Below are 27,825 nucleotides of genomic sequence, written 5' to 3' on the forward strand. Positions count from 1 at the left end.
TCTAAGAAAAAAAGAAAAGAAAAGAAAAGAAGAAAAGGAAAGAGACACAGAGAGAAGGAAAGAGAAAGAAGAAAGAAAGAAAGAAAAGAAAAGGGCTCCATGAAGAAAAGAAAAGAAAAAAAAAAGAAAGGAAAAGAAGGAAACAAATGGACTCCACCTCCACTGCGCTATTAAGTGGGAAAGATTATTAACTGACCCAGAGGTTCTTTTCTCCCCTTCCAAGTCATAACAGCAGAACAGTTTTCAAGGAAAGGTCTAACCAAGCCAGAAGTGGTTGAAAATGTATTTATTTTTTTCAAATGATCTTTTTCAAGCAATAAATAAAACCAGACATATTGACTTCTAAAAAACAAAACCAAACAAACAAAAAAAATCCCCTAAACTATATACATCCTACAGAAATACAGGCATATCAAATGTAGAAATGATATCAATCTGAAAGATGGGGCTATTTACACAAGTTACAAGAATTGCATTGCTGTCTTTAAGAAGTCTCCTCCTTGAATAACTCATAAACTCTAAGGGAGAGAGGGTACTGGTGGGGAAGTGGGGTTCAAAGAGGAGACATCCTCCATCTTTATTGATGAACAAGACAGTCTCAAGGAAAAACATCAATACCCAAACACTGTATTGAGTCCCTTAACAAGGCTCCACAGATCAGCTGGCTTTCAAAAAGCCTGGAAGGGTGCTCCACTCAGGAACTCCCAAGAGAAACCATCTTGTCCCTCAGCCAGGCTGGGACTGGCGGTGAGGCCATGCTGAGCCAGTGGCAAACCCGTGGCTGTGGTTTCCACAGGACAACCTGGCTCTGTGCTGTCACACCCAGCCTCCAACAGCGCCTTGACATCCAGAAAACATGGCAGTTTCCCAAGCTTGGCTGCACAGGGAAAGCACCCGGGGAGCTACGAAACACACTGATGCCAGAGTCCCCCACCTAGAATTGGTTGAACTGGTCTAGGAGAGCCTGGGTATCAGAATTGTAAAAGTTCCCCAGGTAATTCCAACGCGGGACCATGGCTTTACTACTACAGGCTTGGTTGGTGGCCAATTCCCAGTCTCCAGCCTCTTCCTGTCATGTTGGAGTCAACTATCCTATGTCCCTCTCTCCATCTTCCCAAAATTTAAAAACCTTTCTCATGGCTTCCCAAATTGGAAAACTCTCTGGAATCCAGCGTGGATAAGCAACTGAACAAAATGGCCTTGGGAGGGAATGATGGGAGTTGGGGCCTACCAGTCACCTGCTCTTCAGCCTAATACTGCTCTGTGGGAAAACTTGGTCCATTTCCCCAAGGGCTCCTCAACACACACCCGTGGGTTAGACATTCTGGGAGGGAATAGGCAGCATTCCTCACTCTACAGAATACCCAATGAGCATCCTGTCTTTCATGGCTAATAGCAAAGTTGACAATCAATGAGGGTCAATGCTTTCCTGTCATTACAGAAACTTCCCATCACCAGAATCCCTTCATGGGAGGGATGGATGCCTATTGAAACTCACTGACCTTTTGGACTGACTCTGGGGTGTTATCTTCATCAGAGCTATTGTAAGTCATCCAAAAGGCTTCTGACGAAAGAACAATTTTTAAAAAGTCTCACTTTTCAATCAAGCCAATGTCCTATTTTATTTCTAAAAGTTTTGGGACTCGTGCTGTTATCAAATACAATGAAAATGGCTTTATAAATAGCTGTTTTGACATTGTGATAGAAGGCTTGAATTCGGAGGAAAGATGTCGCTGGAGCTAGTCCTGAGTTCTGACTGTCCCTGTGGTGGGAATCCAGTCTGGGAAAGCAGGACTGTTTTGGCAAATGTGTACTCGTTCTATAAAAATGGAATCTGTTCTGCAGGTTACTGTCCCTCCCCGCCCAAGCATCCCCTCTGTCTTGTCTCTCTGCTGCTGGGACCCAGGGCTTTTTCAGCTGCAGAACCCACTGGACTTCCAGGAATCAAGGAAAAAGTGGGAATATCCAACTGTGCTGTCTCTAAATGGTTCCATTGTCTGGGAACCCAACCCCTCCATGCTTCACCCTGAACTGTTATTTCTAGAGGAAGCAGGGAGCCTCTGGCTCTTCTAAAAATTGCCAGTGGGAGCTCTGACCTCACCCACAGGCAGAGCTTGGCGAAGTCAGGATGAATGATGCCGTCACAGGTTCATGGTTCATGGAAGGAAAGGTAACCAACCAGGTACTGTCTAGGATGCCAGATGAGAAAGAGTATCCCAATGTGACGGTGACATTGAGGCTTGATGTTATTTATGGGTGAGCAAGAATGTTCATTAGATGTAGACTCTCAAAGGGCTAAAAAAAACCATGCTCTCACTTCTAGACAAGTTTGCAATAACCTCTAATCTGGCACTCCATAACAAGACTGTTCCACAATACTACAAACAAAACAGCATGTAGCTTGTTCCCTCCTCCCTCCCCCCCAAACCCTCCCCACAGAAAACGTGTCTCCCTCCAAAGCCATTCTCCATTTAGAAAGGCCCAACTAAGGATTCAAAATGGCACCCACATGCCCACGATAGATTCAAAATGGCACCTGCGTGCCCATGACGCACGTCACGGGAGCCAGCGGCCAGCCCTCTCACCAGCAGTCAGCCCCAACCCCACCCTGGCGCTTTGATTTCCAGTTTGGGAAATTCATACCAATGGAATCCGATGTAAGCAATCCACAATCCACTGATGCTCTCTTGCCCTTCCACACTTCAAGAAGACCTGAAATGTGGTGTCCATTCCCCTCTTTATTCAAAAGAGGACCTTCAAAAATATTCACCCAACTAGGAATTTAAAGAACACAAGAAATTGTTGGTATATTTCACTTCAGGTAACTGCCCTAAAATTAAAACCTCCAATTTATGCAAAAAAAGAAAAGATGGTGCTTCAATTTACAAAAGGATTCATTTCAGGGTTGTCTCTAGTTGTCTGGTTTCCCCAATGGCTGGCCTTGCCAAATGATTTGCTGTAGGAAAATTTGAACTGCACCCAATTTTCCAGGAGCACCTTAGTGTGATATGGCATATTAATCACAGACGATAGACAAGTCTTAGGCAGGTTTATGCAAAAAATGCTCCAACCACCCAGTGATCATCGGAGAGAAAAAAGCTTGACTTACTGTGGTGTAAAGTTGCTTTGGGGGCCTACCTGCCCATGAACCAGCTTCAAAAGCAGTTCACATTGGTCATGATGTCACACACCTGCAGTCCCAGCTACTCAGGAGGCCGAGGTGGGAGGATCTCTTGAGCCCAAGAGTTTAAGACGAGCCTGGGCAACATAGTGAGATCCTGTCTTTTTTTTTTTTTTTTTTTTTTTTAAAAAAAAGGCAATTCAAACCTAATCCTTCCCTTTCTTCCTCCTCCCACCCACCCCGCCTGCTTCTCAGTGGCAACAAACGCAAGTTGCTCATCATGCTACCTTGCACATACCTACAAGACATCATTTACTTCCTAACTGCCTTGACATCTGCATGCTACGGTGCTCAGCTGTTTGACATCAACATAAATATATTCTAAATCCGCTGTCACTAGGCTTTTTGTACTTACATACTCTGAAGAAAGTCTTAATAAATACTTTATTATTAAGCATAATTATTCACCTGTTGGTGACTGAGAAATGAAAACCACACCTTCGAAGACTTCTTTTAAAAAACGAAATTCCTTTAACTACAACAACGACAACAAAGGGACAAGTACACAGAACCAGGCACTTCTGGGAAACTTGTCTTCTTATCCCTTTGCCCTCCCTTCCTCCCCCTTTAGTAAAGCTGGTTGGGCACATTTGCTAGGATCTGTGGGTTTCATCACTTCAAGCCTTACTGCTTAAAAAAAATGAGGTAAGAAATTTCTATCGGAAAAGTGAAACTGACACATAAACCAAACCAAGGTCTTCCCTGGCTGCTGCGGCAGCCGTTATTGCTCTAAGTTGGAGTGTTCTGTTTGCTTTTATTATGTATTCGGAGTCCTTATTGCCATTCTGGCTGGCCTCGTCGTTGGCCAAGGAGAAATGATGGGGAAGGAGCTCGGTCACCTGCTCCCAGCTGCTCAGTCCCAACTTTCTGCCCGCACGCGGCCCGTCCTACCCTTGCTGGGAGCCAGCTCTGGTTCTGGGGCCCCCAGGGCGGCTCTAACAGCTAGGAGAGGTGGTGATGGGGCTGTGCAGGTAGGGCAGGCTGCTGGGGGCCGAGTGCACGCCCACGGAGACCGGAAAGCTGAAGACAAACTGCGAGGTGGGGGTGGCGGGGGTCTTGCCCCGCTCCCGCAGGGGTCCCGAGGGGCTGGCGGCCTCCGCGGCACAGGACGTGGCCAGCACCTGGGACTCGAACTGCAGCAGCTGCCCCATGAAGCTGAAGTTGGGCGAGATGATGCTGCGGCGCTGCTTAACGAACTCGAAGGCCTCCTCCAGCCTCACCCGTTTCTTCATCATCAGGTAGGCCAGGCAGATGGTGGCCGAGCGCGAGATGCCCGCCTGGCAGTGCACCAGCACGCGCCCACGGCAGTCCTTCACGGCATCTGGGGACAGGGTTCAATAGGTTAGTGCACGTTTCTGCAGATCCCAGCCCCGACCAGGGGCACCAGGCAGCCCCTGGGGTTGGGGGGCTCTGAAGGAAGGACTAGCCATGCTAGACCAAGGACTGGAGAGGAAGAAAACCCATGTTGGCGGGTTTCTAGAATGCCCCCCATTCTGAGGTCTATTTTCCTGAATCACTAGGCTGGAGCTGGTTAAATCCCATTATCCGTTCAAGGATTTCCATTTGCAGAAACAAAACAGTGGGGTCCAGGGTGGTGGCTCATGCCTGTAATCCCAGCACTCTGGGAGGCCAAGGAGGGTGGATATCTTGAGCTCAGGAGTTCAAGACTAGCCTGGGCAATATGATGAAATTGTCTCTACAAAAATACAAAAATTAGCTGGGCGTGGTGGTGCACTTGTAGTCCCAGCTACTCCAGAGGCTGAGTCAGGAGAATCACTTGCACCCCGGAGGCGGAGGTTGCAGTGAGCTGAGATGGCGCCACTGCACTCCAGCCTGGGTGACAGAGCAAGGCTCTGTCTCAAAATAAATAAATAAATAGAAATAAAATAAAAATTGTGACTCAATGCTCCCTGTGTCTTCCTCCCCGTCCAAAAACTCTTACCATCTAGGCACCCAAGCCATGCAAGGGGAAGGTGACTGGCTCTGCAAGCTAAGCCTGTGTGTAGGTCCATCTTCCCTCCTCCCTCCCAACCCAACATCCAATGTATAAGCCTTCCCAATGAGGAAGAGGGGGAATGGGGACCCTTGGATTCAGTGCCTCCAATGTCCGCCTTCAACCCAGGCTTACAGGGGTTCTTTCTCATCCTTCCCACCCGCCCTCAGTCCCAGGAACCCCAGAGCAGGGCCAGCCTACCGATGTACTCTATGGCTTCCATGAACCAGGAGCTGATGTCGGCCTTGTGGTTATCTTCCACTGGGATGCACTTGTACTGATAGTGTCCTTCAAAGTGGTTTGGGCAGTCCGAGGAGACATTCAACAGAGCCGTGATGCCCAGGGCGTCCAGCATGTCTCTCCGGGCAGCATGGTAGGCACTGCCGAGGTAGAGGAAGGGAAGGATCTCCACAGGACCCCCCTGCACAGAAAGGGAAACAAAGGCCCCGAATGACATGAGGGTAAAGTGCTTGGCACAGGGAGTGGAAGCTTGTCTGAGAAGAGCTTTTCTTTCCAAGCCCAGGGAGAATGCCTGCTGGGCCTGGCCCTCCCAGGCTCCCCCTGTAGCCTCCTGGAACTCTTGGAGGGGCGATGGGCCCAGTGGGACTTCTCCAGCCTTTGCCCTCTACTTGTGAGCAAAGAGGCCAGAGCAGGTAAAGTCTTGTGGGACTCTCCTGCACCTCGCCCATGGCAAAATAAGCAGCAGGACAATGCCGGCCTTATGGCACCATCTGTGACACTGAGTTTATATCTGCTAATCATCAAGCCATTTGCTGTGGGGTTTAGATACTTATTTGTTTTGATATGTATTCACTGGGCATATCAAAAACAGGTGTGCGGCGGCTCGCATCTGTAATTTCAGCACTTTAGGAGGCTGAGGTGGGAGGATCATGTGAGCCAGGAGTTCCAAGACCAGCATGGGCAACACAGTGAGACCTCATCTCTCAAAAAATGAAGCTGGCATGATGGTGCACACCTGTAATCCCAGTTGCTTGGGAGGCTGAAATGGGAGGATCATTTGAGCCCAGGACTTTGAAGCTGCAGTGAGCTATGATTATGCTACAGGACTCAAGCCTGGGTAACAGAGTGAGACTCTGTCTCTAAAAATAAACAAATAAACAAGGTGATGCCCTCATGGCCACACGGACAAGAGTAAGGATCTTGGTAAAATGAGGCAACGGTGGCTTAAATTTAGCACATGAGATGTGGGCAGCAGAGTCCATCTAACTGAAAGGGCTGGAGGGTGGGCTTGTAAGAAACACAGTGGCTCAAGCCGGTTTTCTTGGAGGGAGGGTGGGTGACCATCTATGTTCATTTGGCTGATACATGGGAGCAGCCTGCCTGTCGGGGACCGAGATGTTATTTCATGGCCTGCTACTTCAAAGGAGAAAGACCTCAGCTTCCCAGAGAGCAGGTCCCCCAGGGCTTCTGGAGGCCTCCTCACTTGTCCGCACACCACGTTAGAGGCCAAGCCAGGGAGTCATGTCTTTAGACTTTTTTCTTAGGAGGATATTTAGAGAGGGAAGGGGAAGATTTCCAAGGAGTAAATAGGCCCTACCTAACATCCCACCCCAATACTCAGGGTTCACCGCGTTCTCCCCAAATTGAGGCATAACATTCAAAGACTTAAAAAAATCTCAGGATTGGATGCAGTGGCTCACGCCTGTGATCCCAACACTTTGGGAGGCCAAAGCAGGAGGATCACTTGAGGCCAGGAGTTCAAGACCAGCCTGGGCAACATAGCAAGACCCCCCCCCCCCATCTCTACCAAAAACCTTTTAAAATTAGCCAGGCATGGTAGCGCCACCTGTAGTCCCAGCTACCAGGGAGGATCCCTTGAGCCCAGGAGTTCGAGGCTGCAATGAGCTATGATCACACCACTGCACTCCTGGGTGACAGAGCAAGACTGTCTCCAAAGCAAAGACAAAAAACACCTTCAGAACTCTGAGAAGAAGGTATCCACTGGCCCCTACGCTGTCCCTGGTCCCACTTCCAAGCCCTGCCCCCCGAGTCTACCTGGTCGTGTAGCGGGGTCCCACAGGAGCTGCAGCCCAGGTCCAAGGGCTCTGTGGCGCTGGGGAGAACCGGGGGTGGGATGGCTGCCAGGGCCTTGGTTTTAGAACAGAATTCTGGGTACTCGGAGGAAAACCTCTCATAGCCGCCTGTAAAGGAGAAAGAGGCTCAGGTTAATGGGGTCACTAAGCCTGCAGGAAGTCAGAAAGAACTCGACTCGTACAGACTCAGGCGGGCTGCTAGGAAGGCAGGGGCTGGCGTGCTCCATATTGGCCACTAGGTGGCGCTGTGGACCTAGAGAATGGCCATGGAGCGGTTTCCAGCGATGCAGAGGACACACTCGCCAGGACTGCAGTAAAGCTGGAAGGATAAGCTTTATGGACAAGACTTGGGTTAGAGAGGTAGACATACAAAGGAACACGTGCAGGGGGATGTGCAGAAGGGACTCTGTGGAGTAGCTCCTCAGGACAATGACAAAATAGAGAAGGAAAGGTCACGCTGGGCTTCCAAGGACACTAAGTACCTGTAGAGACACCTGCCACCCCTGATTCCAGCCCTTCCTCGGGGGAGGTTCTCCAATGTGAGAAAGAAGGAAAAAAATGACCCTGGTACAAACTCTTCTGGATCTCAGCAATGGAACAGATGTCCATTGCACATCCTCATGAACAGCCGTTCCGTCACCAAGAGGCCAGAACAAGAGGAAAACGGGCTTAAATCTAAATAAACCCCTCATGCTATGTGCAGGTTTGGGGCAAGGGAGTATTTCCTGACCTGAGAGTGGGTAAGCCCTGGAATGGTTATCTGTGGGATCATCTTCCAGAGAAGGGAGATCTTTTAAATAAAAAAAGAAGATGATAAATGGCCAGCTGAGCTGGGATAGGGTGAGTGCTCCTATTCAGGAAGGGAGGAGGCAGGCGGGATACAGGGAGACGCCACAGGGAGGCCATCCAAAAAGACAACATTTCAAGCCCTATCTCTGGCTTTCTTGTGACCTCTGGGACTTCCTTTTGAGGCCAACTTCCAATCCACAGTACTATCAATGTATGGCCCTGCTTTTATTTTTATTTTGCAGTTTCTGTAGGGCCAGAAATGGATTCAATTGATTCAGTAGGGCCTGTGCGTTGGAGAACCACCATTCCAACAGACCCATTCAACTGACTTCAATGACAATTTGGCCGACAGTCCTGGATGTCGCTACCTTTGTGGTCTTCATGACAGTGACATAGGACCTCTGTGCCCTAGGGCCATTCATAGAAATTTTCCAATGTGCAGACATGTGACGGTGAGTCAGTCACTTGCCCCAAATCCCAACCGTAAAGACTGCTTCCTACTGAGAGGAAGGAAACGGTTCTCTACCACATCATAAGGCTTATAGAAACAGGGCGTACATTTTTTCCTCTCTGACCGGAGACTTCTCTATTCCCCTCCTCTCCCTCCCTCAGGATATAAATGGATCTCTCTCTGGTCACAGGCCCTTGTTCCTGCTGAGTCACAGTGACCAGCCTCCCTGGATGGAAAACCTGCTGGTGGGGCCGGTACCGTCAGCCTCGGTCATGCTGGTGGCCTCGGCAGCCACCTCATCACAGAAGCACCCCCTCCCTCCCATCATAAACCCCTTTCCTTATTCGGTTGCCACCACTGCTGCCCAAAATGCAGTAATTAGAGGATGGGGGAAGAAGAAGGAAATATCTGTCTGCAGCTGAAGTCCTTCAGGGGCTTCTGTGATGGGAAACTTCAGTCCATGCTCCCTTTTGGAGAAAGTGGAAGGGAAACTCATTCATTAACAGTGGTTGAGCACTTGTATCCCAAGCCATCACTTGTTACTCTATATACTTCTCTAGGATTTGCAAAAATTCTAGCTACATGATCCTTTTGTCTATTACATAATTTGAGCTATTAAAACACATTTTAAAACGACATGTTAGACACATGTGGTGTCCTGCAAAAACTCACCACCAAAACAGACAAGCCGTCGACTGCACTCAAAAGTGAATGGTTGGGTGGCCCAGGAGTGCCAGGGCAGGCCCCACGGTCACAGAGCAGAGTGTCCCTCGGGGCTGGAGAAGCAGGAAGAGCCCAGAGCAGCTGAGAGGATGTTGTCTCCATTGCTGAGGGTATGGAACAGGGCACTGGAGTGAAGTTCCGGGAAGGGGATAGGCTCTGCCATGAGGTTGCACCCCACCCTGAGCATGTATCACCTGTACAGCCCGGGCCTCCTGAACCTCTCGGAGCCTTCTCCTCGTCTGTAAGTGATGAAAGTCCCCTGCACAGAGGCCTTTGAGGACTGGTTCCAACAGCCAGGCTCTGCGCCTGGCATCAGGGAGACAGATCACAAAGTTTTCCCTTCTCGGTGCCTACATGGAGGGGTGCCCTCGGGTGCCCTCAGAAGAGATCCTCAAAGGCCAAAGAGGAACCGGGGACAGGGTGATGCTGGTAAGGTACTGGGCATTTGACAGCCTGCTCTCCCAGAAACCTGTCTCTTGGTTTCCGGAGACCTCCAGACCTCCATCTTCTCTCCCAAGCATGGCCATGGCTGCCACTCAGCAGAACCCTTGTCAGGGACCTGGCACCGACTGCTGGCCACGGAGTGGTGTGGGGGGTAAGGAGGGCCCAAGTGACCCATTTGGTGGGGAACAGGCTAGATGTGGCCTGAAGGGGCCGTTTGTCATCTCCCCCAGGCTCATCGCAACTGTCTGGAAAAGGCACCATTAGAAGGCAGCAGAAAAATGATTACGGAAAAGTCATTCCCTCTGAGGGAGTTTTAAAGAACAAGCAAAAATGAACAAGGTGGGCCGGGCGCAGTGGCTCACGCTTGTAATCCCAGCACTTTGGGAGGCCGAGGCAGGTGGATCACGAGGTCAGGAGATCGAGACCATCCTGGCTAACACGGTGAAATCCTGTCTCTACTAAAAATACAAAAAATTAGCTGGGCGTGGTGGCAGGTGTCTGTAGTCCTAGCTACTCGGGAGGCTGAGGCAGGAGAATGGCGTGAACCTGGGAGGTGGAGGTTGCAGTGAGCTGAGATCGCGCCACTGCACTCCAGCCTGGGCGACAGAGCGAGACTCCATCTCAAAAAAAAAAAAAAAAAAAAAAAAAAGGAACAAGGTGAAGAAGCAAATTCGCTCAAGGGGCAGGAACACTGGAAGGTTCTCGTCCCTGACAGTGGTGGCCAGCTTTTGGGGGGTCTGTGGCTGGTTTCACAAGATGCTACACTAAAGGGAGTTCCTTCTGGTGGGCCCTGGGCTGCACTCAGGCCAGCACTCATGGGTGAGAACAATATGTTCTGGGCTGGTGGAGCCCAGAGGACACAGTGAAGGTGATGCGGGAGGATGCATGCAAGTTACCATTTATCCATCGGTGGAAGAAGCTGCTCAAATCCATCCCCCACAGGGCCGTGCCCCAGTAAGTCATCTCTGGGTGTCAATCTATGCCACCTCTGCCTTCCACCCCTTCCTGGTGGGCCCTTCTCCAGGGGGCACTGCCTGCAGGTTTCATCAAGTGAAGACAGACTTTTCATGCAAAAACAGAACTGATCCAAATAGGGCACTGCTGATATTTCACCAAACTCTGCTTCTATCCATTGGTTTCCTAATCCAGGCTGTCATTAAAGAGTCATGACCCACATTTTTAAAATGGAATACAATAGAATAGGAATTAGGAGGATGCATTGCCCTTAAAGAGGATATCATTTCATGGAACTTTTCTTCAGATGTGCATGTATCCCTCTCCTGGGTCACGATATAAATTAAAATGTGTTTCTTACTGTGGGTGGGGTTAAAAAAGATTATTCTAAGGCGACTTCCACTCTGTCCCTCCTACCCATCCCCAAATCCATGCAAGTACCATAGCCACAGCCCTTTTAAGAGCTAGATTTAGATAACCTAGTTTTATCCCAAAAAATCATGAAAGGGAAGGCTTATTCTCATTGTCTACAAAGGGGCTAGGCTCCTTCCCGTGCCCCTAGCAGGTGTGCAAGGAGAAGTGGAGACAGATCCAGGTGTAAGTCCAACTCGACTTGTGGAACTTGGACAAGCATGTTCCCTCCTCAACTCTGGTTTTTCCCACTCTCAAAATGTAAGAATTTCTGATTATAATGATCTTTAAGTTCCAGTATCCTCTGCTTCTAAATATCCAGGATCTACTTATTTGCGGGTCAGTTTTGCCAGCTCTGAAGCAGCAGGTGCCTAAAATCTGCACTTCTATCTCCTGAATAATTTCATTATCAAATGTGCCATTCTGAATGAATGAATTCTGTTTTTCCTATGCCCTTTGAATGTATGAAATGAATGTATTGAACGTGTCTGTGTCCTACTGAATGTAATTCCATAAGAGGTTTCTTACTAATTTCAACCTGTTTTTCCCATGTCCTTATTTAAGAATATATTTTCTATTCCTAAATCTCTCATTTTATCACCTTTATTTTACAATTTGAAAGTCTGGAAGAAAAAAAGGAGTGTGATTTTCATCAGACTTACTTGAAGAATAACTCCATCTACAACTCCATCTACAGTTCAACTCCACCGTGCCTCCTCCTTCTCACATCCTCATACAGGGAGGCAATTTTCAAAGTTTAGTGGAAATGAGGACCCCTCATCAGAAGCTCTCTACCGCACTCCCCCATCCCTTGCAGGAGTAGGAGATAATGTATGTAAAAGTACTTTACAAAGGGCAGATTGATGTAGCGCTGATAATATCACCATAATATGACTGTTAATGGGATTTGTGATGGGGAAGACTGTCCTTTGGTGGTGACTATAGTCATGGATATTTTTTTTCCCCCCAGACAGGGTCTGTCACTCTCACTCTCTCGCCCAGGCTGCAGTGCAGTGGCACGATCATGGCTCACTGTATCCTTGACTTCCCTGGGCTCAAGCAATCTCCTTGCTTCAGCCTCCTGAGTAGCTGAGACTACAGGCACATGCCACCTCGCCCAGCTAATTTTTGTATTTTTTGTAGAGACCAAGTTTGCCATGTTGTCCTGGCCTCAAGTGATCTGCCTGCCTCAGTCTCTCCAAGTGCTAGGATTGCAGGTGTGAGCCACCATGCCCGGCCTTGGTCATGGATCTTAATGTGGCTGCCACTTTTTCCCCATTACGCCCCCAACACTCAGAAGAGTGCCAGATCCCAGGCAGGGCTCATGGCCTTGCTCTTGCCAGAAAAGTCATGCTCTTGCAAGAAAGTCTGGGGTTGTTTGAAGGCCATTTGCCTTTGGGAACTCTACTTTATGTGACTGCTGACTTCGTAAGCACCTATGTAAATGCTGAGCTGTATTTAAAATCCAACTAAGTGAACTTCTCACCTTGAGACTCGGAACACAGACACCTGGACCTTCCTGGCAGCTGGCTGACACCTAACGCCATGCTGGGGGCTCGAACTGGTTTGCAGTCTCTCCCAGTCCTCCTGGGCGATCTGCTATGTTCAGCAAACTGGCTTCTGTTGGAGTGAACTTTTCTTCCCGTCGTGCTTTCTCTTTGTTAGCCGGGAACTGCCTCCCGGTAAGGAAATCAGCTATCTGGTTTCCGATGTTCTGATTTTTTTTCAAGGAATTTCTTGGCTCGGTAAAGTGGCCACCCTTTCTCTCTCCCTCATTTTTCTGAGCAGTCCATTTTTGTGGGTGGAGCCCACCTCTCCTATAAGCACCCAGGATAAGCCCAAGGAAGTTGTGACGGTCTAAAGGGTCAAATTTCACTCTCAATTTACACCTACATCTGTCTTTAGTTACTTTTGTTAGTTGGAGACATCCAATGTAAATGATGCCTAACATAGTGAGTTTGCTTCATTGTAAAAAATCACCTGTAAGACCTAGCACTTACGTTTCCAATCCTTGGCTGTCATGGGCATTGTATTACATTTGTAAGCAGAAACTACCGTATCTGCAAGCAGAAAGGCTATTATATTTGCAAGCAGAAAAGCTAGTCATTTCCCTTTAAGTAGAAAAGGTATGCAATATTGACATCCCCCAGAGCTGTGCTGTTTGATGCCATTGCCCTCCTGGGGAACTGAAGACAGAGATAGCAATGGTGGGGCTAGAGAGAGAAAAAACAAAAATGTCACCAGAGTTTCCAGAGCTGTTAATTGTGTCCCTCTTCCCCCACATTCATCAGTGGCCTTAGTGACTGTTTTCTACAGAAAGGGTAATATCACAGGCTGTATGGTCAGGCCCTGGGCTATTGGATCCTATTGGGTACTATAGGGTGAGTGGAAGGAGAAACTGGAATAGCTAGATGATCTTCCCCATTTCTCGAACAGCTCCAGGACAGCTTTTAAATTAGAACTGACAAAGGCTGAGGGAAGTTTTAGGTAGGTGGAAAGGAAGGTAATGTTTTTATACCTGAAATCTTTTTGCGTAACAGAATATTTTGTTATTTGGGGTTATTAAAGGCAAAGAATAGGGTAAGAAAAAGCTCTTTTTGTCTTTCTCTAATGACCAGGGGAGTCTCAAACTCTAATCCAAGGATTTATGAATGAGAGAGAAAGAGATTTCAAGAAGTGTATTGTGATAAAATCTGAAAAACTAAAATTTCCAAACTGACCCTAAAAACGCCTTACAGGATTTTAAATTAAATGAGTTTTAAAAAAATTACCCCACTGGAAATCCTTTACTAGAAAAGATAGAAAACATTAGATTTTTCTTTATTGCTTTTAGCAAAAGTCGGGTAATCTGAGGAAATGTAAAGGCTAGGTTGTACTTTATTGATATTAAGTGAAGTTTACCTCCTGCCACCTGCATGGAGTAACCAGTTCAACGTGGTTGAAGTAACCCTTCAACGTGGCAGAAATAGAAAAACTGAATTTTAAAATGCAGTTAAGAGAATTAGATAGCTTTGGCGGGAAATGCTACTATCACTTCTGAAAATACTCTGTTGCTTTTACTGCTTCTCCTAACCCCTCCAAGAATGGCAGACACCAACCATCAGGCCTTCTACTGGCTTCCTGTCCTGCTTTACAGACATGCCCAGGCACACCTGAAATGAGACATACATACATTCCCTCGCTGGAAAATAAAATGAATTACTCCAGTAGGAAACAAATTCTCCAACCCTTCACCAATTCAGGCATTTACTAAAGATAATCTACAGGGCTTTTTCTTCCTTTGCTTTTCAAAATTCCCCTTTAGGTCTCTGCCCCAGAGCCCCCTCCCGGGAAACCACATTTGCTCCACTGCACTGGCTTCCAGGCACGGAAGGGAGGTGTATCGGGAGACCTGGGAGACACCCTGATTTCCTTCCCCAGCCCCTTCCCGCAAAGCTGTGGGAGCAGATACTGACTTTTTCCTTCTGACCTCTCTAGGGATGCCTTTCCATTAGAGGGCAAAGAGGAAGAAGAGGAACTGGGTTAAAGATGGCCTCTGCTGAACACATATGTCAAAATCAGCTAAGCTAAACAAAAAAGGGCCCAGTTAACCTCAAAGATGTTCACCACCACAACAGAGCAGGCTGGAAGATTCCCCCACCTCTCAATTTTAGGTCCTTGCTTCCAAGGGCAGGCTCCCTTTGGAAGCAGAAGCTGAACTTCTGGCTAGGAGGGGCTATTCCAGAAGAGACCGAAGCTAAATCTGTGGCCCAGGCCTGCACACCTCCATCTGCAAGGATGTCCACTCTGAGATGCAGAAGATGATCCTCCCTGCCCGCCTCGCCCGCCTCGGGGCCGACTACGAGAGGCAGTGCAGGCTTCAGGAGGAAATAGCCCTTAAAGTACTTCTCTTCCGTTGGCCAGGCACCTCTCCACCCACAGAGGGCTGTCATTTTACCTAGAGGTTAGTACTACCCAGTCATTAACCTTGCCCAGAATCTCCAGGGCTCTCGAATCGGTCTGGCTGGGGAAATGGAGGAGGTTAGGGAGGGAGGACTCTCAACGGGATTCACGAGGGACAAGGAAATGCCGCGCGCCCTGGGGATAAACCTTAAAAAATAATCCCTCTGTCCCCGGGAGCGGGGCCTAAGTGGCTGCACCCCCGGAAGCCCAAGGGCCAAGGTCCCGGAGCGGCCGCTCTAGGGCGGTCCCCTCGGGATTTCTTCCAGGAAGGAAAACAAAACACAACAAAACAAATCCAGACTCCACGTGGGGCTGGAGCCCAGTCCCAGCCCTGCTGTGTTCTCGCGGGTCCCGGGTTTGGAGGCCAGCGAAGGAAGGCGCGCCCGCGCTCTCCATCGGGGGGACTCGAGGGCAGCGCCGTGCGGGGAACATCCCGGCCAACCCCGGCTATTCGAGAGGACTTGCGTCCCAGAGGAATTGCCCTCATCTCTCCCACCAGCGCCGACAAGCTCAAACAATAGCGCGGACGCCCACCCTGGTGGCCTAACCAGGACCTGGCCCCGCTCAGCGGCCAGGCCTTCCGGGACAAGCCCCTTCCTGGCACTTTCTCTTGGAGCGCTTTGGGGAGAAGGGAGGGGGACTGGGCTCATTTGGAGAAGCAAAAGACAGCCCTCGCGGAAAAAGAAAGAAAAATCAGCAAAATCGCCTTAGCAGTTCAACCAAAGGTCAACAGCAGCGTTTCCCCAGCAGCTGACAGGTCAAATGGGCAGGAAACAACTGCGGAGAACAAAGCCCCCCGCTGTTCGGCAGGGGCGAACCCGGCTCCTCCGCACTGAGCAGTTTTGTTGTGCTTTTTGGAGGGGAGACGTTTCCGCCCCCTTTCCAGCTCCCTTCCTCCCTGGTGGACAGGTCGGAAGAGGAGCGGAAAGGAAAGGAAGGGAGGGAGGCGGCGAAGGCGCCTGCGGGGGGAGGAGCGGCTCTTTGATGGCTGTGTGGGGGGGTCTGAATTGCCTCCCGGGCTCAGAAGCGCAGACCCTACCCGCGCGAAAGAATGCGCGGAATGCGGCGGCGGGAGGCGGGGGCGCAGCGCGGCAGGGGGCGCCCGGACCCCACGCGCCCTGCCCACTCCCCAGCCCCAGGGCCGCGGACCCACCCGGCCCTGCAGGTGTGGCGGGCGCCCGGTCCCTCCAGGGACTCGGACAGCACGCGATTTTTCCAGGATTTCCGACTACCAAATGTGACAAGACAGCCCCGCCGCCTAGAGTTTCGCCAGGGCTCGCTAAAATCCGGCACGCGCCGCCATCAGATAGACGAAAATCCGGGCTGAACAAAAGGTGGTCATTCTCCGCTGCCCGGATTTGCAGGAGCTAGAGGACCGGTTCCGCCCGGCGTCCCCAAGATACCCAGTCCTTCAGTCTCCCGCTCCCACAGCCTGGATCTAGCCCGGGACGGGGATTGGCCACCTTCCAAGCTGAGCTCGGAGTTGGGTAGCGGGGACGCAGACACAGATCGCTCTACACTGTGTGTGCAACCCAATCTCCCTTTCTGCATTTGCCAGGGTCTTGTTTTCGGTGAAACTGGCAGGGCCAATTGTACCTCGGCACCCACCCCTCTTCACCCTTTTCTCCACCTCTGCGATTCTCCCGGTCGGGCTCAGTGCAGGGCCCCAGCACGCCAAACCAACAGGCCTATCTTGTCCCCACGCGCCCCGTGGTACTTGGAAACTGTTCCCGGGACTCAAGATGGACCGTGCAGAGGAGTCGCTTCATCCTCCAGGCTAGGACCGTTAGTGTCAATAAACGGGGCCTCGCTAGGACGGTGCGGAATTGCAGGTGACCGGAGGAACCCGTCTGCACTGTCCCTGAGGACTTGAACCTCGCACTTGCACAGAAACCTTGCAAACCCGTACACACCAACACACACACAGGGGCGCGCGGGGATCCCCGCAACCACGAATCACGCCGGAGACTCCTTCCCGTGCCATCTCCTCCTCTCCAGCTAGCGCCCGGAGCCCTCGTTTACCTTTGAGCAGGCAGATGTCGGTGCGCTCGGCGTTGCGGCGCAGCGCCTGCACCACCAGCGACACGGTGCTGTCCTCGCGGAGGCTCTCGGCGCGCGGGCTGCGCTCGTCGTAGACGATGACCGCCGAGTAGAGGCCGGAGCGCAAGCGGGCGCGTACCTCCTCCTCGGCGGGCAGGATCTGCTCCAGGCTCACGGAGCCCTTAGCCCGCCGCCGCACGATGGTGTTGCAGCGCACGTTGACCGAGCCTCGGATGTAGCCCGCGCTGTGCGCCAGGAACGGTCTGCAGTCCAGCAGCAGGCACTTGCCGCCGCTCGGCAGCCCCAGGGTGCCGTGGCTGCCGCTGCCGCCCGCGCCGCTGCCGTTCTCGTCCCGGTTCATCAGCCTTTTGAGCACACTGCAGTCCATCTCCCGCAGCTCCTCCATCGTCACCATGGTCGCCGGGAACCGAGGCGGCTGGGCGCGCGAGGAAGAGAAGGGCACCCGGGCCGCCTAGGCTGCAGAAAGGGGCGGGCGAGAGCTAAGAAGGGACGCCTGCAGAAGTGGCCGCAAACTTGGTCCTCAAGGGCTTCCGAGGGCGAGCCTCTTCTCCCCTGTCCCCTTCCTCCCGCAGCCTCGCGGTCACATAGCAGTCGGAGCGGCCTCGGGCGCCCAGCCGGGCGGCGCGCAGAACGGAGGGGGAGGCGCCGGTGGAGAAGAGTGTGTTTACGAGAGAGGACCGCGGACTCTTTTCGGCGGCGGCCTCCAGTGTATTTTTGCCGGTCGCGCGGCCCGTGTAGCCACTGCCGCCGGCGCTGCCGCTCTCGACGCTCCCCCGGCGCTCAGCGCACTGCCCCAGCCAGAGTTTGCTCCTCGGCTTAGAGATTTATTAATGCTCCTCCGCGCTCCCGGGGGAGGGGGCGCTAGGTACTACCCCGCCAGGCCCCGCCCCGTTCCATTCCGGGCTCCGCGCCGTCCCCCGCCCCCCGCGCTGACTCCCCGCCCCCTCCGGGCCCCTCCTCCCACACCCTCCCCGGAGCTGAATGGAGCGCGGCCGCTGGCTCCCGGTCACGGGAACTCGACGTCACAAAGAGCGGAGTAAACAGGGCGCCGGGTGCTCGCCATCAGGCCCATTCATAAAACCGAGGCCGAGAGGAAGAGGGAGGCGGCCTCCGACCCACCGCCAGCGGCGGGCAGCGCCCGGACTTTGTGAATGGAGCGCGCGGCGCCTTTCGCCGTCTGCCCGCGGGCCCAGCTTGCGCCGCGCCTCCAGCCCGACACCGGCACCTGTGCCGCCGCTGCACCCCGCCGCTAGGCTGGCGGCGCCAAAGGAGATAGCCGGCTGAGGAGGCCAGGGCTCGGGTTTGAGCTTTCATCCCTTGGCACCTTCGCGCTTCCCCGCGTGACAGCCCCGTAGGTTTTTCCCGGTTACCCAAGTGGAGAGGGGACCGGAGCGCCGCTGCCCACCTAGCGGGGCCTGACACCTCCTAGCCCCAGACTCCTTGTGCGCTTTCGGCTCGGCCAGTCCTTTCTGAATATGCGATTCCTGAGACGTTAGCGTATGCATTAGCGTGATCGATTTTCAGCTAAAGCCATTAAATCAATTTTATAGCTTCCCCAGGAACGTGGGCAACCCCCTGCTTGGAAGATGAAAGAGAAAGTCCTCCCGCCCGAAGCCCAGGATCCGAGTGAGGTGTGGGGTTTGTTGCTTTACGACCCAAAGGGAGGCATTAATTGCCGAAATGGTGTTCCGAGGGAGGAGAGCAGGCTGCACTCCTGTCCACGCTTCCTAAAAGATGTTTATTTAACCCTGGTCGGGGGAAAAACAAGGTTTTCGGGTTTGGGAAACGTCTTCACCCTATCTTGCATAGTTGTGAATTATCCTTTCAAGAAATGACAGGGTCCACGTTTGTTGCGGAGCTGGACCCTGGATAATGTACCGGCAAAGAATGACCTTTTGAAAGGACTTCAGCAGCTCTGGGTCCGATTCAGGTTTCTGGGCATCCCTTTTTCCTGGTCACGTAGCAGCCCTCCCCATCCCCATTTCTCTTTTGCATTTAATTTCCCAGAGGCGGCTTTTGGCTGGGGGTTTGTGCACGCACGCGGTGGGGACCGTGCAGAAGCCAAAAATCATTCGCCCGACATCTTGCCAAGTCTTGTTAGTGAGAATTAATCACAGAGCAAGGGAGTTACAGGACTCGCTCGCAGTTTCGGAGGCTGCAGAGTAGCGTATTCCATTCCAGGGCGCGCGTGGAAGCCCGACCCAGGCAGCGAGGGCAGCGGAACCCGCCGGGTCTCTCCGGCCCCAGCTCGCCCTCTCCCCATGCCTTTGTTCCGGGCGGAGCGGCTCTCCCGAGCTCTCACCTCCGGTCCCGGGGGCCATTCCTGCACTCCCCGACCGGAGCTCGGCGGAGCCTCCACTTCCGATACCTTCGACTGTCCTCGTCCCCCACTGCGCCCCGAATGCCTCGACCCCCGGACCCTACTCGGATGGGCTGTGAGGGGCACCGCTTGGGCAAGGTGATATTTCCTTTTGCTCCGGGCTCCAAAATGGCTTACGATGGCACTGCACGGATCCTTTCTCTTTTTAAAATTTAGTATTTTATTCATCATGGATTTTTTGCATCTTTTTTTTCTTTTAAAGAGGCATTGCATCAAGATATTTCTTTTGATTATTGACTTTTCGGCGCCCTTCTTAAATGTTGCGCTCAAGGCTTGTGCTCACTCTAGTCCAGGCCCTGGAAGGGGCCACAACTGTTGACTGACCGAGGCTGCCCGGTGGCAGGACCCTGGGCGTCGGGCACTCCGGGTGGGAGATCAGTGGTCAAAGCCGCACTGCGTGGCCTCCCTCTGGGGAGGGCAAAAGGTGTCTGAGTCCAGTTTCCTATTCTGCTGAATGGGACTGTGGGGGTCTATCTAATAACTCGCTTTCGATAAGGAGCAAGGAGCCCCAGGGGCCCCGACAGTCCAAGGCTGATTTTGCTTTCCCGGGTTGCTCTCCAGCAGCTCAGAAATCCGCCGCCTGCCGGGACCCAGGGCCGGAGCTCTCCCGGCGCAAGTAAACACCGATTCCTTTACAAAGGATTTAATAAGACATTTCTGGAAAAACCGTCTCAGGAGGCAGGTCCGGGCCAATTTCACGCGTGTCGCAGGAGCTGGGGAGACGTCCCTGGGGCGCACGGGTCGCGCTCTGGGCCAGCCTTTGTCTCCCCTGCTCTGGGGTCGCCTCCTCCGCCGGACCCGCGCCTGGCGCTCACGTGGCCAGTAAATAACAGTCAAATCCAGGGGGAGGAAAATGCCCATAGAACAAAGAGGCTTGCTTTCTGCACCTGACAGTAATCGCTGGTGGAGAAGCCCTAAATCCCGCAGGCGATTCACACGGAAAGGGGTGTGGGAGGGCGCGTGTGAGTGTGTGTGTCCACGTGTGCGTGCCCGCGCCTACGCGGCTGTTCCCTGGAAGGGAGTCACAGCTTGGGACTTAATGTGTTTAAGCCGAGAGCCACTTGAATTGCGAAAGCGAAGGCCTGATTTTTAAAAAAGACTAATTTTTAAAATCCACACCCCATTGCCAACTCAGGAATTGGCCTTCAGTTGTGTGAATTTCAGCAAAGGAGATTTAAATTACCATATTGTATTTATCGGGATACTGTGTAAATATCCTAGATATATATTTTTTAATTGTATGTTTGTGAGCCATTGGTCCACAGTTAAATGAGTACAACGCGAGGGCTACTCCATGCCGGCTATAGAGATAATGATAAAACCTGTCTCCAATTCGTCTGCAGTCTGTGGACAAAACAACCAGTTTAAACAGGGACCTTGTGAAACAGCTTGTCAATAAGCAGATCTTGGAGAAAACAAAGGTAATTTGGAGCAAGACATGGAATGTCATTTCAAAATTAATTTAATTAACTAAGGCATATTTGTAGGAATTGGGATGGGATTGCCCAAGGAGAGGTCTTTTATTTATATTCAGCAGTAAACCTCGGGGTGAAAGAACTTTTAAAAATTCACTGTGACAAGTAAATCCAGCTTCTCTTTCATCAGACAGTCCTTAGACCGACCTTATTAGTCACTGTCAGGCTCCAGCAAAACGCCTGCTCTTGTTTAGGAACATTTCTTTCCAATTAGGAAGTTGTATGATTGGGGAATCTAAAGCCCAGAGAAGAATCCCAAGAGAGAAGTAAAGCTTCTATTCTAGTTTTGATGCCAACCTCTGACTCACTGCTCTGTCCCAAAGTGCCTGAATAAAACTTGCCTGAAAAATCATTAATGAATTAATTAAGGTGGTGATGGAAAGAAAAGTCCTGTGGCTTTTCCTTTCCTGAGCAAAGAGGGAGCCTTGCTATTACGCCGAACTGGAACAGGAATAATTCATTTTGCACAGATCTTGTTGGTTAGGCTTCTTAGATCAACTAATTAGGGAACTTGCCCCCTGGTAGTGGGAAGGCTCAAAAGAACTGGGAGACCCTCTCCTGCTCCTGAAAGCAGAGAAGCCTGTGGTCTACACAGCGTGTTCTTAGGCAACGTTTAGAAATGGAATTGAGAAATGCCTGTCCTTCCCTGCGTACCTCTGCCCATCAAGTCAGGACTGAAAGTGAAGGAAAGTCTTCAAAGTTCACACTGAACCTAACCAAAAACCCTCAAAGACATAGCCTGAGGATTTCTTTTTTTAAGTCCTGACTTTGTTACAGATCTTTTTTGTTTTCTATGCTTGATACTCTAGCACTTATTAATGATTTAAAAGGCTATGTATCGGCCAGGCGAGGTGGCTCACGCTAGTAATCCCAGCACTTTGGAAGACCGAAGTGGGCAGATCACCTGAGGTCAGGAGTTTAAGACCAGCCTGGTCAATATGGTGAAACCCCGTCTCTAATAAAAATACAAAATTAGCCAGCATAACGGGCACGCACCTGTAATCCCAGCTACACTGGAGGCTGAGGCAGGAGAATCGCTTGAACCCGGGAGGCAGAGGTTGCAGTGAGCTGAGATCACCCCACTGCACTCCAGCCTGGGCGACAAGAGCAAAACTCCATCTCAAAATAAATACATAAATACAAATAAAAAATAATAAAAGGTTAAGTTTCTAACCCAGGGTCTCTGCAGAAAGGTTTTAATGCATTGCTTTATTTACTGCTTTATTTTAAAACTATTCAATCTAGGCTATGCCACCATCTAGCTTGGTGGCCTTGGGCAAGACAGTCTCCTTTGGCCTCACTTTCTTCACCTGCAAAATGAAGAGTTTGGACAGGATGGTTTCTCAGGTCTGGTCTGTTTCTGACCCTGTATGATTCTGAGCAGAAGAAGACTTGTCAGCTCCAAGTCCAAGTTTCACTAGGTTTCCCATCTCGCCCTCTGAAGAGCTGAGCACACTATAATGCCATAAGATAAAGGACGATCTCTAGCTCCTCCTTGTCCCTGCTTTAGAATATAAACTCATGGAGAGCAGAGCTCATAGTTTTTATTTATTTGTTTAGTGACGTGCTAACGTCCCAAGCATTTTGATAAAACGTCTTCAAAATTTCGGAAACAAATTTTGGAAAGAAACACTTCTCCAAACAGGATAAAAATGAACTCGGAGGCTGGGCATGGATGGTGGCTCATGCCTGTAATCCCCCAGCACTTTGGGAGGCTGGCAGATCACTTGAAGTCAGGAGTTGGAGACCAGCCTGACCAACATTAAAAATACAAAAATTAGTCAGGCATGGTGGTGGGTGCCTGTAGTCCCAGCTACTCGTGAGGCTGAGACAAAAGAATCCCTTGACCTGGAGAGGCAGAAGTTGCAGTGAGTCAAGATTGGGCCACTGCTCTCCTGCCTGGACAGGGCGAGAGAGCGAGACTCCATCTCAAAAGACAAATAAACAAAACAATACAAAACAAAACTCGGTTATTTGGGGTCACTCTAGCTGTGCCTATTCTCTTATGCATTCAACAAACGTGCTAGACTTGGCAAGAGGTGCGGGAAGTAGGGGGACAAATTTGTCCAAAACACTGTGCCTTCAAAAAGCTGACAGTCTCATTGGTCTAGTCAGGGTGTGATTGCCACTGTACATTGCCAGAAAGCAGGATCTAACAAAGTGTCATTAGAGAACAAACAGCATGCCAGGAAGATTCAGAAGAGAAAGGGATGGAGCCGTGTTGTGGGATTAGGGAAATGGAAGAAAAGGCCATCATGAATAAAGTGCATTTCATCTACTTAAATGTTATCCTTGAAATGTCCTTGAGTTCTCTTGTAGGTTCTTTTTTTTTCTTTTTAAACTGCTATCTCACCTCTGACATTCATTCTGCCCTTGTGCCTTGTATTCTTTTCCTTTCATTTGTTAGCATCTCTTTTCCCCAGTGGGTTTGCCTGCTAAAAATAGATGAGCAATTGGTGTGGAACTACAAGGGAGTTAAGATGATGCAAAAGCTCTGTAGAAAATCTGTGCCATGGACGAGCAACCGACCTAGATGGTAGCTGACCTAAGTAAGGGCCTGACTCTTTCATTGCCATCTTAACCAAGTCAGTTGTTCCGTACTTTGATTTTACCATCTGTAAAACAAAGGAAAAATAATGTAATTATTGTTTACATTTTATATTTACTTTTTTCAGGACAACAAAATGTCTAAATCACCTTTCCAAGGCTTCAACAGTGAATGTATTTTCCAAATCAATGTTGGAGTACATGGTCAGAAAAGATGTCTTTTGGACTTGTGAAATTACTTATATAAAAGTTCTTACCAAGAAGGAAGCATAAAAAACACATTTATTTATATGTTTACTAAATCTTCTTTTATTGAAAACAATAAGACAACCTGAAAGCAAGTCTATCAGAGAAAATCTGGGACTTACGTCTTCACTGACAAAATAATAAATAAGACAAAGTGATAGAAGACCTTTGTCATGACACCTGTTTGCTACCAGAGCCCCAGGCCATCGTCGTCCACTGATGTCTCCACATTAATTCTGCAGAGGTCCTGGATAGTCTTCCCTGCCCTGTCTAATGGTCAGTTAATTCTTCTTGTAAGCACATCATGGCTGACCAAGTGCTGGACAGTGCAAAGAAAGGTGTCAGAGCTTTCATCTTAAGCCTTGATTGGATGGTGAGTAGGTCTCCTGCAGCTAATCAGTGGCTTTAGAAACCCTGGAGTCCTTCAGAAACCCTAAAGTTCTTCTGATTTTTCTGGTATACCGAAGGAAAAGGCCAACAACCAACAATTTCTAAATAAGAAATTTCCACCTTAGCTAAAAGCAAAAGGCCTTTGATACTGTATGAGATTGATCAACTCACTTCAGTTGAAATAATGGTTTTCTGAATTCAAGGCATGAAAACAGCCTTTCCCCACTGGATGGGATGCTCAGATTACCAGCCCTGGAATGAAACAAAAGGAGAAGCCTATCTCACCCCACACTTCTCAACCGTTTGCCATTCTGAGATGACACCTGCAGAGCTACAGCCCCACCTGCCCCAGCACCCACGGGTGCCTTGGTCATCCTGCACTATGGAGCTGCTCGTCTCTCCTCTATGAGGAGTTTTAATCTTCTATGAGTCCAGTTTTTACATTTTTAAATTTCTTTTCCTTTTGTTTTTAGTTTACACATAATAATTGTACATATTTATGGAATACAGACTGATATTTTCATACATGTATCTACATTGTGTAATGATCAAATCAGGGTAATTAGCATATCCATCACCTCAAATATTGATCATTTCTTTGTCTTGGGAACACTCAAAATCCTCTCTTGTAGCTGTTTCAAAATATACAATAAATTGTTTTTAACTATATTCACCCTACGGTGCTTTAGAACACAAGAACTTACTCATCCTATCTGGCTGTAATTTTGTATTCTTTAAGCAACCTCTCCCCATCTTCCTCTCCCTCATCTAATAACATTCTCAGCCTCTAATAACCACAACTCCACTCTCTACTTCCATGAGCTCAAAGTTTTTTTAGCTCCCACATATGAATGAGGACATGCGGTATTTATCTTTCTGTGCCTGACTTATTTCATTTATGTAATCTAATTTTAAAACAATTATTTGGGCTCTCCGGAATCAGTAATACAAAAAGAATACAGCAAAATGTGCTGTTTTCTTTTGCAGAAAAGAATTATAGTCTCTCTCTACCTTTTCCGTTGGAATTAGCATAACAGTCCTCAAGGGTTTACCCACTGAGGGAAACACCAAGAGTCCCCCTTAAGCAGAGGGTAATTACATCCTGCTATTCAGCCCATTTACTGGAGGTTAACTCATTAGCACCCCGCCAACTCCATTTTTAATCTAATCTATTTCTCTATCTCCTCCCCTAGACTCACAATGCTGTGTGTCCTCTCTGTCGCACAGTCCTAAAACTCTTCATCAAGTAACCAGGCGAAGAGGTCTGTCTTCTCTTCCGGAAGCGCAAGATCCCTTTTCCAAGGACTGTCTGGATGCCCCTGCCTTGAACTGAGTTTTATCTTCTGCAGACCTGGGCTTAATTTGCTGCTCTGAAAAAAGACACAGGCTCTGTAGCCAGACAGGTGTGGGTTTTGATGCCAGAGCCACTGTTTAAGTAGCTGGGGAACTTTGGGTACGTTTCTAGCCGTTGCTTTTCACATCTTGTCACTGGGAATGTTATTATTATTTTATTCTATTTTTTTTTTTTTGAGACGAGTCTTGCTTTGTTGCCCAGGCTGGAGTGCAGTGGCTTGATCTCGATTCACTGCAAGCTCCGCCTCCCGGGTTCACGCCATTCTCCTGCCTCAGCATTCCAAGTAGCTGGGACTACAGGTGCGCACCACCACGCCCGGGTAACTTTTTGCATTTTTAGTACAGACAGGTTTTCACCGTGTTAGCCAGGATGATCTCGATCTCCTGACCTCCTGATCCGCCCGCCTCGGCCTCCCAAAGTACTGGGATTACAGGCGAGAGCCACCACACCCAGCCGGGAATGTTATTAACACCTAGATTCATCATTGGGAACGTTTTCAAAAGATGTATTATTATTCCTTATTCCTTTCTCTTAGACAATTTTTTCTTTTTAAGCTGAGAGGTGTAAATAGGGCAACATTTCTGATTTATACATTGTTTTCTCCATGGAGATGCATTTGGCAAAACTCCAGGTGCACGGAAACGCGCAGGTGGGTCTTCGTGCCATTAGGCTGGGCTGCTCAGTGGGCCCAGCTGTTAGTCCAGGTGTTTGCCTGTTGGTCAACAGAACAGGAAAGGCTCCTGGATTAGCTCTGCTGCTTTCCATCCATGTCGATTGCTCCACCTCCCATCCTCCCTGTCTCCTTGATTCAACTTGATGCTATCCCCGTTTATCCAAGCAGAGAAAGGTGCTCCTTCCCTCTTTTAGTTTTCTCTCACCCTTCCTTCTTTTCACATCTATTTCTTACTGTTTCCTGCACAGTGCTTGTCTTTTCTCTGACATTGTATGAGCAGTTTCTTTGATACAATGGTAGTCTCCAATTATGCTAACTGGGCAAGCCAGCCCAGAGGTCGTGGAACAGAAAGGCTCTCAGACCGAGTTAAGTCACTCATATCGCAAGTTTTATTGAATCAGCTGAAAATATCCAGTGTTTTCAGGGGGAAAGATGTGAGATAGGTTCACCCACTTAGCTTAAGGTGCAAGCAGGTGGCAGGACCACACGACCCGTTCCTCAGTGACTCAGTGTTCATGTGACCGGTGTTCTCCGCTACATTGACCTTCCAAGCTCATGGGGTAGTTACTTTGGAAAAAGGAGGCTCTGCAGAGAAAACTGCCTGAAGCCAAAATGATCTTGCTCTACCAGAGAGACGAAGGGGCAAGTATGCCTGGCCAATAAAGAGCTTGCTAAACAGCCATTGCTTTTCTCTGTGTTTCTAGACAAAGCTCATGTGGGGACAGATGGGATTAACGTAGTTTCACCAATGATGGTTGATTCAGCGATAATGTGCCTGTCATATAGAGGTGGCATAATACACATGTTGTAACTTGGCCCATTCATCTTTTTTCTGACTATAAGTGTCAGAGGCGTGTGAACCAGAGCAACTCCATCTTAAATCAGAGCTGAGTAAAATGAGGCTGAGACCTACGGGGCTGCATTCCCAGATGGTTAAGGTATCCTAAGTCCCAGGATGAGATAGAAGGTCAGCATAAAATACAGGTCATGAAGATCTTGCTGATGAAACAGGTTGCAATAAAGAAGCTGGCTATAACCCACCAAAACCAAGATGGCCAAGAGAGTGACCTCTGGTCTTCCTCACTGCTACATTCCCACCAGCGCCATGACAGTTTACAAATGCCATGGCAACATTAGGAAGTTAACCTATACGGTCTAAAAAGGGGAGGCATGAATAATCCACCCCTTGTTTAGCATATGATCAAGAAATAACCATAAAAATGGGCAGCCAGCAGCCCTCAGGGCTGCTCTACCTATGGATCAGCCTTGCTTTTATTCCTTTACTTTCTTGATAAATTTGCTTTCACTTTACTCTATGGACTTGCCTTGAATTCTTTCTTGCGCAACATCCAAGAACTCTCTCTTGGGGTCTGGATTGGGATCCCTTTCCTGTAACGTAAGCAACATTTTTATTTGTTTTATTCTTTTTTAAGAATTGTGGTATAACACACACAACATAAACTTTACTGTTTTGAGGTTTGAGTATAATTCAGTGGCATTAAGCGAATTCACAATGTTGTGCAACCATCACCACTGTCCATTTTCAGAACTTTTGCATCACCCCAGACTAAAAACTGTGTGCATTAAACACCAACTCCTCATTCCCCTCCCCTTAGCCCCTAGTAACCTCGATTCTACTTTCTGTCTCTATGAATTTGCCTATTCTGGATACCTCGTATAAGTAAAATCATACAGGATTTGTCTTTTTGTGTCTGGCTTATTTCAATACTTGGCATAATGTTTCCAAGTTCACACAT

At 49.4% G+C, this 27,825-nt stretch overlaps 1 protein-coding gene and 1 long non-coding RNA gene across 2 annotated transcripts; one reads left to right on the top strand and one right to left on the bottom strand.

Annotated features, from left to right (window-relative positions):
* Positions 1 to 271: 271 nt before the first annotated feature.
* DUSP4 (dual specificity phosphatase 4) lies at positions 272 to 17,939 on the bottom strand. The gene is made up of 4 exons (XM_002818962.6): positions 16,965 to 17,939; positions 7,191 to 7,336; positions 5,376 to 5,595; positions 272 to 4,502 (listed from the first exon to the last, which is right to left on the bottom strand). Exons 1-4 carry the CDS (start codon positions 17,395 to 17,397, stop codon positions 4,117 to 4,119), a joined length of 1,185 nt encoding a protein of 394 aa, XP_002819008.2. The 5' UTR covers positions 17,398 to 17,939; the 3' UTR covers positions 272 to 4,116.
* LOC129060936 (uncharacterized) lies at positions 17,898 to 27,825 on the top strand. The gene is made up of 3 exons (XR_008527843.2): positions 17,898 to 20,804; positions 23,534 to 24,024; positions 25,235 to 27,825. It is a non-coding gene; the product is annotated as an uncharacterized LOC129060936 (long non-coding RNA).

Source organism: Pongo abelii, chromosome 7 (assembly GCF_028885655.2).
Source record: "Pongo abelii isolate AG06213 chromosome 7, NHGRI_mPonAbe1-v2.0_pri, whole genome shotgun sequence".
Lineage (NCBI taxonomy): Eukaryota > Metazoa > Chordata > Mammalia > Primates > Hominidae > Pongo > Pongo abelii.